At 41.1% G+C, this 13,621-nt stretch overlaps 1 protein-coding gene across 1 annotated transcript in view; it reads left to right on the top strand.

The window, feature by feature from the left end:
* Positions 1-1,406: 1,406 nt before the first annotated feature.
* Positions 1,407-13,621, top strand: part of TOX (thymocyte selection associated high mobility group box) — a gene marked incomplete at its 3' end in the record, with an annotated part of 227,982 nt that continues 215,767 nt past the window's right edge. Inside the window, exon 1 of the mRNA XM_080639674.1 lies at positions 1,407-2,011. Within this exon, the coding sequence (XP_080495800.1) occupies positions 1,910-2,011 (102 nt within the window). The 5' untranslated portion in view covers positions 1,407-1,909. The remainder of the gene's footprint in view (positions 2,012-13,621) is intronic.

The raw sequence follows: 13,621 nt of genomic DNA, 5'->3' as shown, positions 1-13,621 counted from the left end.
ATAAGCATTTGACAAATGTAACCATTCCCGTTAACTGTCATCAGCTGGTTAATGTGGCACTCGCTAATTTGCCTTTATTTAAAGAGGGAAAGGAATTCCCTGCTTTTCATAACACAGTTCCTCTGTAGAGCATTACCTAAACTCAGTATAGTGTCTTTTTTTGTATCTTTTCTCGTCCATCCTTTCTGTCCTGATTAAAACCACCAGGACTCAGCAGGAAACCCAGTAGGATTGCTCATGGTGTCTTGAAGTAACCCTTTCTTTCATTGTTTTTTCATGTTAAACCTTGTTTTGCTTGTCAATCCCTCTCCTGAACCCCAATGGACTCCCAACTTCCCTTTGTCAGCTAATTATGCTCCTCTTCATGTTCCCTACTCCATTCTCTCCCCTTTCCCCCCCTCAGTTTCCCCACCTCAAGTTTCCCTCTTATATTCCATGGTGCTGCAAGGAAGGCTGTGCCTGGTGTCAGCACTGCCCATGGCTCAGCCAGGCCCAAGTGCTACATGCTAACAAGGCTGACCACAGCTGATGAGGTATTCCACGGGTGGTCCTTTCCACTTGCTTCATGGTTTCGGAGGCATGCAGATGGCTCACTCTTTATTTCTACCATCACAAACTCTGGGTGATGGCTTCCACTTTACTGGGACAGAAGACGAAAGGCTCACTTATCCCAGCGGGCCCTGCTTGCAGCTCGATCCTGGTCAACCACACTAGACTGCCTGGGGAGCCAGGGGGGGAGCCGGGAGGGAGATCGGCCGGGCTCTCCCATAGAGGCACCTCAGGGGCCCTGCCCGATGCTACGATGACAGCTCTTGGCAGACTCATCGCGGAGTTCAGGGCCCGGGCCGAACCCCTCGCACCCCTGCCGCAGCTGCTTCCCCTCGACCCCGGACCGGGACAAGTCCGCTGCAGCTGCAGGCCACGGAGGGGATGCCATAGTAACCGGCTGGGGGCCGGGCGGCGCCAGGGGGCCGGGCGGGTAGGAGAGGGCGGTGACGGCGGCGGGATGGCGGGCGCGGCAGCGCCCCCTCTCCGCCGCTCCGAGCCCCGTCCCCGGCGCCCGCAAATGGCTCTTCCCTCGCCGGCCCCTTTGTGTGAGGCACACTTGGAGCAGCGACTCCGCCGGCGGAGCGCGCCGTGTTCCCTGCCGCCTCCCGGGGAGCCCAGCCGTGCCGTGCTGAGGGGAGAGAGCCGGGCGGCGCGGGGCGGCCATTCCAGCGCGGGTGAGCTGCCTCGCCGCTCCCCCCGGGGAGAGCGGGGGCCCGGTCTGCCGCCGCTTCCCCCCCCCCCCCAATTCCTTCCCGGCTCCTCGCGGTGGAGGGCAACCAACATACACTTCCAACAAACCCAACTAAATAAATAACAACAATAAAATAATTAAACAAAGCCAAAAACAAAAACCGGGAAAAGAACAGAGGGAGTGAGCGAGAGGGAGGGAGGGAGAAGCGAACCAACTCCGAGACTCCCATAAAGAGAGGCACACACGGAGCTAGCGCCCCGATGCCGATGCGTGGGGGAAACAATAAGTACTCGAAGTTACCTGCCCTGCCGTAGAAGAAGGAGGGTTTGTTGATTGTCTCGCAGACATCTGCAGACCGGTGCTTTTTTGGAAGAGATTTTTTTTTTTTTTCTTTTTTTTTTTTTTTTTTTTTTTTTATCCCTTCCCCTCTCTCCCCTCTCTCTCTCTCTCTCTCTCTTTACAAACCACAAACGGATGTGAGGCAGGGAAGGTGTTTCTTTGACTACTGAAGTCAAGCACCTCTGGGTTTTTTTTTATTCTTCTCAGTCTTGTTGTGTGTCCCCCCCCTCCCCTCACTCACACACACACATTCACACACACACACCCCTTTTTGCACCAACATTAACGACAAACAGAAAAGGAAAGGAGTTTGCTTGATGTTTTAGTGAAATGGACGTAAGATTTTATTCACCACCTCCTCAGCCTGCCGCCGCTCCTGATACGCCTTGTTTGGGACCTTCCCCCTGCCTGGACCCCTACTACTGCAACAAGGTGACTCGTGTTTTGTGTCGTCCGAGGTGTTTTATCTGTGCTGTCGATCGTGCTGTTGTCGCGGCCGGTGCATGAACGGACGCTGCGCTCTGCCGAGCTGCGCTCCAAGTTCAGCGCCGAGGTGGAGGGCAGCGGCGCTCCCCGGGACTGGGGGTTTGGGGCGCGCGGTGCTGCCCGCCGCCGGGACACACACCGGCTTCCCTGCAGGCACCCCAAATTAAAACCCCGGAATAGTTTGGGGGCGGGCAGCTGGAGCGGTTTGGGGAGGGGGGGAGGGTGAGTGTGTGAGTGGGGGAGACATTTTCCATAACATCTTCCCTTTCGAAGAAACAGCGTGGACAAGGATGTTGATGCGGAGGACTTGGATTTCCAGGGCTCCTCTTAATAAAGATCGCGCCCGCCACAAGCCAGCGGAAACTCTGCCCGGCCGCGTACCAGGCAGTTCATATGTGTGGTGCTCGGCGGTGCACGTTTATGTGTATGTGTATGTGACATGAGTGTATATATATATATATTTATATACTCAGACACACACACCTCTGTGTATGCACGATAAGGGTATATAAGGGTGACAAGTCTTTCCAGAACATTGACTCGACGTTGTCCAGGCTGTGCAACTAACAGCCTTATCAATTTCTCTGTAACTTGATCAAACCGCTGCAAACGGGGTGCGTACCTGAGGGGAGCCGAGGTTTAAGGTCCCCTAGTCCCGGGGCAGGGGAGACTTGCGACTTGCGCAAACCAAATCCTGGGTTTGGCGACGAGAGTTTGGCGTGGCGATCCCGGAGCACTTTGCATGACTTTTGGTGCTGAGGAAGGGGGCTGGGGTTCCTGCATTGTTACTGCCTCTGTCGCCGGAGCCAGCTGGTGCTTTATGCGTGAGCCGCACTTTCTCTGCTGTTACGGAATGGGCTTTGCACATGAGCAAAAAGCTGGCCATAGGAAAATAACCAGGAAGTGTGAGCTACCTCCGAGCACTTCTTATACACAGCCCGGCCAGGGGAGAAAGCTGAGGGCGAGCGCTGCTTCAAAGGTGTTTACACCCGTGCTCAGGCATTAAGCTTAGGAACCTGCCGTGGAAGCCTGTGGCAGGCTGCAGCAGATGTTTCTCGCAGCGTAAACGTCCGCAGGGCTGGCCACGAATGCGGAGGGAGGCCAGCGGGGGGTACCCATGAGGGGCGAGGCGCCCTGTCCCGCCTGGTTCTAGCGCTGGGCTATTGTCGTGACGGGCTCACGTGTCGCTGGGATGTTCCGAGCCGTCTCTTTCACCGCGGGCGGCTGCCTCCATTCCGAGATAAATAAACAGCATAAAAAGCGTGTGGTCGGCGCTCCAGCGTGGACGCTGCCGCGCCGGGGTGAAGCCCTCTCGGTGCTCAGGGAAGATTTCCCACATGGTCACATCTACCAATCACAACAGAAAGGACCAAATTCATCCTGGCTGCATTTCGCATATACTCAATGGAGTTGTAGAATAAAGGGATGAATCTGGCCCTTTGTGGTGGATGCCTGAGGATATCTCGAGAGAGGTCCCAGAGGTATGACTTAGCGGTGTTTTAAGTGGCTGTGTTTGGCAGCATCTGGCAAACCTGCCCTATAGATCGGAAGTTTGTGCCAGGAGTGAACTTTGTTCAGCAGGAAGAGTCCAGTTGCACAGGAACCTATATGTGTGCATTAATTTTTGTAAGTGCTCCAAGTAATCATGAGGCTACTGCCACCTTTGATCTGAGGCTTGCCGTTGTTTTCTCTGTTGTCTGTTTTTGTAAATTGTAACTGTAAAGTGTTGCCAAATGAAAAGCTTAGGCTAATATTAATGGCATAAGCACCAAAGTGTCTGAATACCCATTTGGCAATGAAACTGGACAAATGTTATTAAACCTATCAGTGATTTAAAGCTTCAAAAAGAAGGTAATGACTTGAATACACATTTCACTCATCATTCTTGAGATAGTGGACCAGATTTAATTTAAAAGTTAAATGCTTTGGAAAATCAGGAATTACTTTAATATATTAAATCATTTTCCAATTAAGTTCCTTAAATCATTTTTGGTGGGTTGCACTGCAAATCGAATAAATTAATTTAGGAGGTCGTTTTCAGAATTTCTTTACTGGGTGGTTAAAGCTTCTTTTAAGTCATGCCATGTATGAGGGAGCAAACTGTTCTTTTTAAATGCAAATGAGACACTCATTCTGTAGACAAGTTGCAACTCTTCTATTTCACTTTGCCTGAACTGATAATGTGCTTAAAAGTGCACAGTCATAAGACATATGTTTTATGCTTGGAAAAGACTTACCAGGAATGTAAGATACTGAGTATAGGACGAATGTCTTTTTCAGTCTTTGCCGCTGACCACTGACCACATTAAATGGACAGAGTAGCTTTACCAGGCCCCTTAGAGGCATACAGTTACAGAGCATTTCATTTTTCACTCCCTTCAATCTCTCCCTTCACCCAGCATGATTAACATTGCTGTGAAAACTTATCTGACTTGTTCTAAACATGTCGTCATGTTACAGTATTGCTCTGCCACTCATTTCCGTGCTGTGTGTATTTAGGGAGTTTGAAGGACGGGAGGCCTGCAGGAATTTTGTGTTCAGTAAGTTTGGTGGAGTGTTTGGTTTTGATCTCTCCCAGGAAAGGGGATGGCAGAAGCATGATGGATCCATGTTCTTGGTTGGTATGGTGGTCTTGATTAGATCTTTACCTGCAAAACTCCTTCAGAACTGGATCTTGTTTCTTGTAAAGTTAGTTAAAACTCACTTTGGTCACTTAGAAGGATTTAGCCCTTGACTTCATACCTGGAGTTTGGGGTGAGTTGTTTCTTGTTTTTTTTCTACAAGTATGGCAGACTTTGATTCTTTATATGTTAGGTCTGCTTGAGCTGCTGGGAATGCATTCCACAAATATTTACACTTTTAAGTCTTCTAATAATTCTGTTAGCAGTAAGAGGTGGTGGGGTGTTTTTTTTTTTTTTTTTTTTTTTTTTTTTTGTGTTTTTTTTTTTTTTTTTTTTTTTTTCAGCTCAGGTGATTGCTCACAGCCTATGAGTGAGTTCCCAGGGACCTGCATGGGAGTTACTATGTTTCTCTGTAGCCAAAAGGAAATGCAATAATGTAGATTCAATCACCTCTTATCTTACCATTTTCAGTTGGCAGGATTTGTTTTAGAAGACTGCTTAGATCTTTATTTTATAAACCTAAAATAGCACTCTAAGCATCTTAGTGTAACATTTCTCTATCTGCTGTGAAAGCTCATTATACTCTGCATATATTGTTATGCAGGCTTTTCCTTGTTTCTCTTGCATTACCCATGGAAAGCGAAAAGTGAAAGAACAATGCAAACAATGTTGGTTATGACAACTGTGTGAGGTATCTCTTATGCAAACAGACAGAATGGACGGTATGCTGCAGTATATAGGTCAGCCTTTGAAATAACAGAGTGGAGCTCTTGCAGTGGACAGACAAATTTAGAGTTGGGGTTGTACCATTTGCCTCTTGAAGCATAATTGCATTTTGGACATTTACAGGCTAATACAAGTAGTCTGTTCAGTTGAAGTTTATTTTAAGGAATATCATGTTCCTTAATTGAGTTGAATGGTACAAAAGAAAGAACTTTGATAATTCAAGTGTTTTAATGTGATAGAAGAATATGGACACGGATTTCAAGCTTCTTGAAGAAGTCAGATTATAAGTTTACATGTTTATGTAGAGAGCAATAAATAAAATCCTTGTGGCTTTCCTTATTGAAGTGTCACCTTTAAAGACCGCTTCGATCAGTACTGCAAGAAGGATTGGTGCATTTTCATACTTGCAACTTTACAATGTTTTCAGATATCTGCTCACATAGAGTGCAGTTATATAATTATAGTTTGACATAGCTAATGACAGGGATGCTGACCCCTGCCAACAGTAAGGAAAAAATAATGTTCTTTACTGCTCCCAATGGTTTGCCTTGCAGAGTTATGCACTAGATTCTTCTGTGATTTGCTACCTGGTTCAAAAATACAGGAGCCTTCACTCATCTTTCTTGTTTCCACTGGTAGTTGTCAGTGCAGTGGAAAAATACAGCCAGACAGCAGAGGTAGAATGATAGACTGTAGTTGTTTTTAAAAGAAAGGAATAAAGAGGGAAAAAGAGGGAGAGTGAAGTAAAACCCTTCAAAATGAAAAAAGTGGAGTGACATTGGGTAGAAGTAGATAAGGAGATAAAATACAGTGCTTTGTAAGCAGGTAACAATCTCTCTTGTAATCAGAATTCCTTGGAGCAAAAGTACATATACTTATATATATATTTATTTATACACAGTGTTTACAATAATTTATTATGTAAACTTAACCCTACCATAGAGGCTACTTTAAGTAAAGTATTGCATAGCTCTTTACAAAGTGTACCGTATTTCCAGGAGCTTGCTTCTATCCACTTTCTATCCAAAACTCAGAATGGTGACAAGCCAGTGCTCTGAAGGGCCACTCTAAAGCTGAAATGCTGTTTTAGCATTTAGACAGCATTTTAGATTATGCTTATCTGATAGATCACCATTTGTTTATTCTGGGTATATGTTGTTTTTTTTTTTTTGCCCCCTTGGGTAACTACCTTGTCCCCTACTGTATTAGAATTATATGTGAAATTTGTTGCTGCCTCTTATACGAAAGATTAAACAGTTGCATTAGTGCTGTTGATTTTTCAGTGTTAAAGTGCTTTAGATAGTTTCAGAAAAATACCACATAGGAAATACCAAGGGAAATGGACTTCTTTTTTTCTGGGTTACTAGACCTTAGAATGTAGTCCCAGAGTTACGGGCAAGCCTCAAGCGTGCCTCCTTAAATTCCAGTGTTTCAGAAAAGAAGTGGTCCCAATATGAGTGGAATACAGAAAATTATTTATGTATGTGCTTTTGAGAAATCTTTCTCAATGATGTCTATAAACCAAAGCATTCACAGTTTATTTTTTTTTTCTTTCTGCTAAACTTCAGTACTTTGAGAGAAATTAAATTTTATTCTCTTACTGGAATGATGTGTTTCGTCTCTAGAGCGTTACCCTCAACCAGCCTATCATGCAGTCTTCTGAAAAAAGTGAAAACTATAAACTATTAAGAATGCTGAATTAGCTAAACACTGCAGTGCATGCAGTACCTTTGGTGTTCACATTAATCTGAAGAGCAGCTGGAGCTGCATTTAAAGGACTTAAGGAGCTGATACTGTGGAGGACTGGACAGTCCCAACTCCCCTTGAATTTGGTGAGCGTTGGGAACAATCCCACTTTGTCAAGAAGAACTGAGCACCCTCATGTCCTCAGATTGCCATCTTAGCAGGACGTTCTCATCTTGCTAACACTGTACAGAAGCATTGGAAAACATGACTTTATATTTAGCAGAGAAATGTCCTAATCACGGTAAGATTTAGATCAAGATTCTTGGATATTTAAATCCTATATTGATGGAAAATATAACAAAACTCAGACGGTGAAAGTAATAAACTTCCTTTCACTGCGCTCTCAGCATGGCTCAAGAGTGACCTGAAGGCACCATTTCTCATGGTGAGAGGGTAGTCCCTGGGTCAGTGCAGAAGTTGGCTTCTGGAACTGACAGCAGTGGCAATTAGTGACCTCTTTGTTTATCTTTTTGAAGTGGACACACGCTCTGCAGATGCCTAGCATGGGCTGTGTACACTAAAATACTTATTTTAAAAAGAACTTAACCAAATTTAAATGTTTCTTTGATGCAGTTGGACTAGAGGATTGTTGTAGATCCCTTCCAAATGAAATAGTCTATTCTATTATACTGTTTTAGTTACTCAACTAGGTCCAGATTTCCTGTCCAAGGAGTGATTTCTGATTAAAAATGCCAAGTTATAAACTGTTCTAAAACATGGCTTATAGCAGAAGCACCAAATGACTGTTAATTATGGCAGCGCTTACAAAATACTTTCAGGCATGGAATTCACACTGAACCTGAATGAGATTTTCTTGGTCATAACTTTTTTCCTTACAGCATTTGGTGGAAAAATGGCAGTTTTGCATTAATCTATGATTAGGCACAGATTATGTAGCATTAGCAGCAGCAACAAACATCACCCTTCCACAGCGGCAAGTGCACAGAAGAAAATCTTGTCTCCTCTTCCACTGAAATATCTGCATTTTATGCTCATTGGTTGTGATCAGTTTTAAGTTAGTCAGAAGCATGAAATGAAATGTTTAACTCTTGATTAGTTCTTCAAAGTTAAAATTGTTTTTCAGCAGAGATCTTGGTGCAACCAACATTTGTAATGTCCGTGGTTTTCTTTTGCTTCTTATGTTTGCAGTAAGTAGTTTTTTTTTCATTTGTTTTTGAATTTCATATGGCTCTACTAATATTTATCTTTCAATTGCACATATGCTAACACTGTTCCCGAACTGTTCTTCTAGTATTTCTCACTAGGCTGCTATTTGATTTGCTATAGACCCTTGTATTATGGTTTGCTCCTAGGAAACACGCTGCTTTCGAAGTTGCAAAGCATACTTGAATTACATGAGCATCTGACAAATCCAGGTTAGTGGAAATGTCAGAATGTTTTAGCATTCACATTCTTGGCTGTTAAACCACTCTCTACCAATCAGAAGTGCTATGAGTGGCTTATTTCAAAGGTACTGCTGGCTAAGCATTGGAAACCGAGCTGCTGTGGTAGTAATTTTGTCTCCTGCTATTGTTGATGATGATTATATGGTCTTAAAGGGTAAATGGAAGATACCGTAGCTGGTATGTATTTTTTGTTACATGAAGGAAATCTGCTGTGAACTCGTTACTTATTCTATATGCAAGAAGAAATCAGAACTCTTGAAATCAGACAGTGATAACCTGTGCTTAGGGAAATGGGTTAGTAAAGGAAGTATGAAGTCTCAAATGTGAATCAAAAAATTTATCCACACAGTTCCTGCCAGAAGAGTGAGAAGATTATGTATACATACAAATTCCTGTTGTATCAATGGTAGTGTGTATGTATATACCCATGTAGGCTTCCACTTCATTATATACTGCTCACTTTGAAGAAAGTGAACTTACTCCGAGAATCTGTCATTTCTATTCTCTATTATAAGTAGCTGGCTTCAAAGTAGTATTCTGGTCACAGTTGCCAAAAGCGCGTAGGTTTGTGTTCATGAGTAAGAGAATACATTTGCTTCTTATACCATCATTGTGTTTGCATCAACCTGCAATAATAATAAATAGTAAAAGCAAAAATAGTGGTGAAAAGGGACAGTAACCTTTCAAAAAAGTATAATTTATCATTTGGCAAACAGAATTGTGAACATTAGTCATAGAAACCTGCATATAGTAGAGGCTTATTATCAAAGCTAATGATTTATTTTATGTTAATGACTTTCTGCTAGGGCATAAAAGACTGCTCATAATGGACTCTCAGTGCTGTGTTCAGTTGCAAAGGCTAATGGGATAATCTTACCCAAAATTAAGCTTTTTGAAGTAGATCATGGTGTTATTTTTTTCAAGTTAACTCTTGAAAATGTATTGGCAAACTGATTTTCTAAGAACTGCTTTTTATCTTTGAAGGAAATTATAACACAAGGGTTTTTTTCTTCATTAGTAGTTTTCTTAATTGTGTTGGAAATGTCTGTTTATGTTTTTTTATAGTTCTGAAGAATAATATTCATGATGTGGAAGTCATTCATTTCAGTGGTTTTCTCATAATGCAATAAATTTTTGTGAGGCATAGTTGCTTTTACAGGTTGAACGAAAGAAAAAAGAATTATTTTTTAAGTGGCCTCACCAGTAATTTACTAAATGGCAGTAAAACTCATAGTTTTGCATTGAGAAGTTTTTAAAATCATGTTTACAATTAGTTATAACCAACATTATATTTCAATAAGAGATAATTTGCCTACTAAAGTTCACATAATGTGCTAATCATGTCTAGTGGTTAATAAAGGCCTCCTATCTCACTCCCCTGATGGCTATAAAAGGCTATTATGTTCATGGCAGCAGTTCAGGTACAGCTGCTGTGTGTTAATAATGCATCATTGTCCCACTAATAAACACAGCAGAGGTCAGCAACCCTGAGCACCTAAAACACCTATTCTCTTTCCAAAATATTTATTAACACCTCAATGGCATATCTATTCATTTTGTTTAGGATTATATCAGTTAATGACCCTTATGGAATCCCGTGTGTTCAGGTTTTGCAACCTACGTGCTGTTGTGGGCTGTTGCACTCGTTTTTCCTTCTAAACATTTCTTTTTCATTGCAGCTATGTGTTGTTTCTTTAAGATTAACATTCTATGGTCACTTCATGATTAACTTACTTTGTTGTTTAGTATGGCAATTTTCGTTTTTGGGTTTTTGTTGTTGGTTTTGTTTGGGATTTTTTTGATGGTTGTTTTGTTTGGGTTTTTTTTCTCATCTAATTTAAGATTATGTTTAGAAATTGAATTTTTTTTAGTTAAGACACTTCACAGAAAATGAACTATGTGCTTGTATTCATGTAACAACTATATGCTTGTGTAACATGCATGCACAAAGAAATGCATGTATGCGTGCGTATATATGAGCACTATTTCCTCCAGGTTCCATACATCATTTTATACTAGTGACTGATGTTTTTCTTTTTAGCATAGATTGCTGTATTCATAAAGGTTTTTTAAAATGCATCTTCTACAGACAAAGAACATGCTCACATGGGATTTCCATTTTGCCAGGGAAACATGCAAATCAATAGGCCAGCACTTATCTGCATTAAAATTAGGTATACTGTAATTTATGGGCACAGTGATATTGTATTTGTCTAGCATAGCCTCAGATACTCTTTAAGGTAGCCTGGCTATGTGTCCTTAGAGAAAAGCAAAAGTGTTAATTGAACAAAATCTCATCTTGTAGTATTGCCTTTTGTTTTCTGTTACTCATTTTGAAAACCTGATGGGGTTTTTTTTTGTGCTGTGTGATTTACAAACAAATGTTCAGAGGGCAGAAAAATACCACTGCACTTCCATCAAGAGAAATGAAAAAGCTTAACTAGCTGAAGGGTTTCTATTTGGTGTACCACGTTGCTTCAATGACACATTTGTCGTGCTTTAATATAATACGTACAATAAAATATGTACAGGCACAGTCATGATATATGTAGTGTCTGGCTCCATTGCTATTGTTTGTAGTCTCTACGGTTGTCATACGTTGTTCTTTGCACATCATACCCTTACAGCAGGATTTGACACAATTTCTAGCTTTCAGTCCTGCACCATTTTCATTGCACAATATACATGAGTTTGACAGGGTGTGTTGAGGACAACTCTGGCAAGCAATTGATATTTTGAAGTGGCAAGCATTTCAGCAGCTGCCTGCTTGTGAAAAAGGATTGATAAGGTATACTGTATTGTTAGTTTCAGGCAAAGCATTAAGGTTTAAGCTCTGTAAAAATGTACACATTATTCGCCAGTGGTGAAGCAAGCCTTTTATGTTTTTTAGAGCTTAGCTCTCTGGCTGATGTGAACTAGAATGACATTGGTTTAATGGTCAGTAAATGAATAGGAGTACTTTGAATTTGAACTGCTGCCAATTTTGCACCAACAAAGAGATTGACAAAAGAAAGATTTTATGTGAAAGCAAAGCACAAGCAATGTTTGGGGAGGTGGGGAAAAGGGTAGAGGAACCCAACAGAAATATTCTCCAGCATAGCCTTGTAATGATACTAAAATTGTTAAAACACATCCATTTTACATGGCTCGTCGGCTACGAACTTAAGCTGTTTCATCTAATGTTCTTTAAAACCTGTTGTATACACATAGTCTTTTAGAATATATTCATATGGAATTTACAGTGTGTTTTTCTAAATACCACACTGTGCCCTGAAGGCCTGTTGGCAGAACATCAGAGTTGTCCACTGCTGGAGTTCCCAAGTCTCTCTCTATATGGTAGTGGGAAATTGTAGTTTAATCAGTTATGGCACTTTCAGTGTGTAACATTCATTAGTAAGGCAATTTGTCATGACTGTTAATAGTCAGGATGCATCTGCTCTCTCTTTGGTTACAGAGTGTGATAAGCAAGAGGGCGAATATTTCAATATTTAGTAATATTAGCATGTTTGAAAACTGTAGTTCAAGGTTAGTGCTCAAAACACAAACAGCAAATTAGTAACGACCTATTTATTTTTACTGGTTTTACCTTTACATAGGGTTGATTTTAAACTACCCTAATGCTCTTATGAGTTGTGCATTATTGAACCGGGTGTTAGAAAGTAAATGTTAGCATCTTCAGTGTTTATCAAAGACTTTTCCTCTGTTGTCATATATTCAAAGTTAGGATATTTTCAAAGAGTTGGAAATATTTATAACTGAGACACATCATTTTCCAATGTGTCAATAATAAATGGTTCACAGCATCAATTTTGGCAGTAAAAGGCCTTTCACAGTGTTAGTTTTGTGGCTGGGCAGCTTATAATGTTAGAAAAGATATTTGGTACCTACCAAATAGACAACATGCAATTAGAATAATCTTCTTTCAAAAAACTGACTTGTAATCATTGTTCATTGTTCTAAATATGAAAGGTTGAATTTTTTTCTACAGTCAAGAGGTTAGAGGTTTTTTCCACATACATCTGATAACCCTCATGTATTACATAATATGATCGCTTCTCACACAATAGCTTTGTGACACATTTTAATTTTTAATGAAAAGCCTCCCAAATTTTAACATAATTATTTCTTTAGAAACCGAACCCAATCTTGGTAAAATCCGTTCTTGCCAGCAACAAAAGCTGTTACTGTTTAAGTTCCTGTTCAGCAGTTAGTTGGTACGCTTCACTGGATATTGTCAAAAAGGCTTTTCTCTTGATTGACAACCCTGTAGGAATGTGAATGGAGATTTTAATTGCATATCATGTGTGCATATCAGAGTGAGTGGATTCACTGACTCTGCTTAGCTCCATATCTCTACAGGTCAGCCATGCCAAAACACTTATATTTTTATTTTTTTTTTAATAAGCAATTGATATACTTTTCCAAAGAGAGAGAAAAAGGGCATGCAAGTGAAGAATGGACTGCAAAGCAAAAGGTTCCTGTGAATTTCCAAAGAAAAATCTGTGCAATAAGTTTCCAGAATGTTTTAACACAATTAAGAGGTATTCTGATGATGTAAATTCAGTTCAAGACTAAGTTGGCCAAAGACTGCAAGAATATATTTTTCTTCTGACATTTGCTAGAAGAAGTGTGTTTATCTTTTTACTTTTTCTTTTTTTTTTTTTTTTTCCCAAGAGTACTTTGAACAAAATCTGTCTAAAAGAAAGTAACGCAAGTGGAAAAAATTACTGACTCAGGCTGCACCATTATAGAAGACATGGGGAAATGGTGGGGGTGTGGGGGTTTCTTCATGCGTGTGTGAGACAGTGGGCTTACTCATTCATACTGGATTTGATACACAGTCTTCGGGCAACACTGTTACTTTGTGGGGAGATTTGCCTAGATAAGAGAGGCAGAGACCTCAGGTTTGAGTCTGAAAATAAAACTGAATTTTGATATCAACTGTAATGCAACTTCAATACTATTTTTTTTCCCTTAAGAACAAAAAATAATACATCACTGCAAAAACACACTGGTAAATATACCTGGACATTTTCCATAGCCAAGAACATTGCAGG

This window comes from Psittacula echo (genome assembly GCF_963264785.1).
Source record: "Psittacula echo genome assembly, chromosome: 2".
Classification (NCBI taxonomy): Eukaryota; Metazoa; Chordata; class Aves; order Psittaciformes; family Psittacidae; genus Psittacula; species Psittacula echo.
The sequence above is the reverse complement of the archived record's forward strand: the minus strand, read 5'-3'. Positions and strand labels throughout refer to the sequence as shown.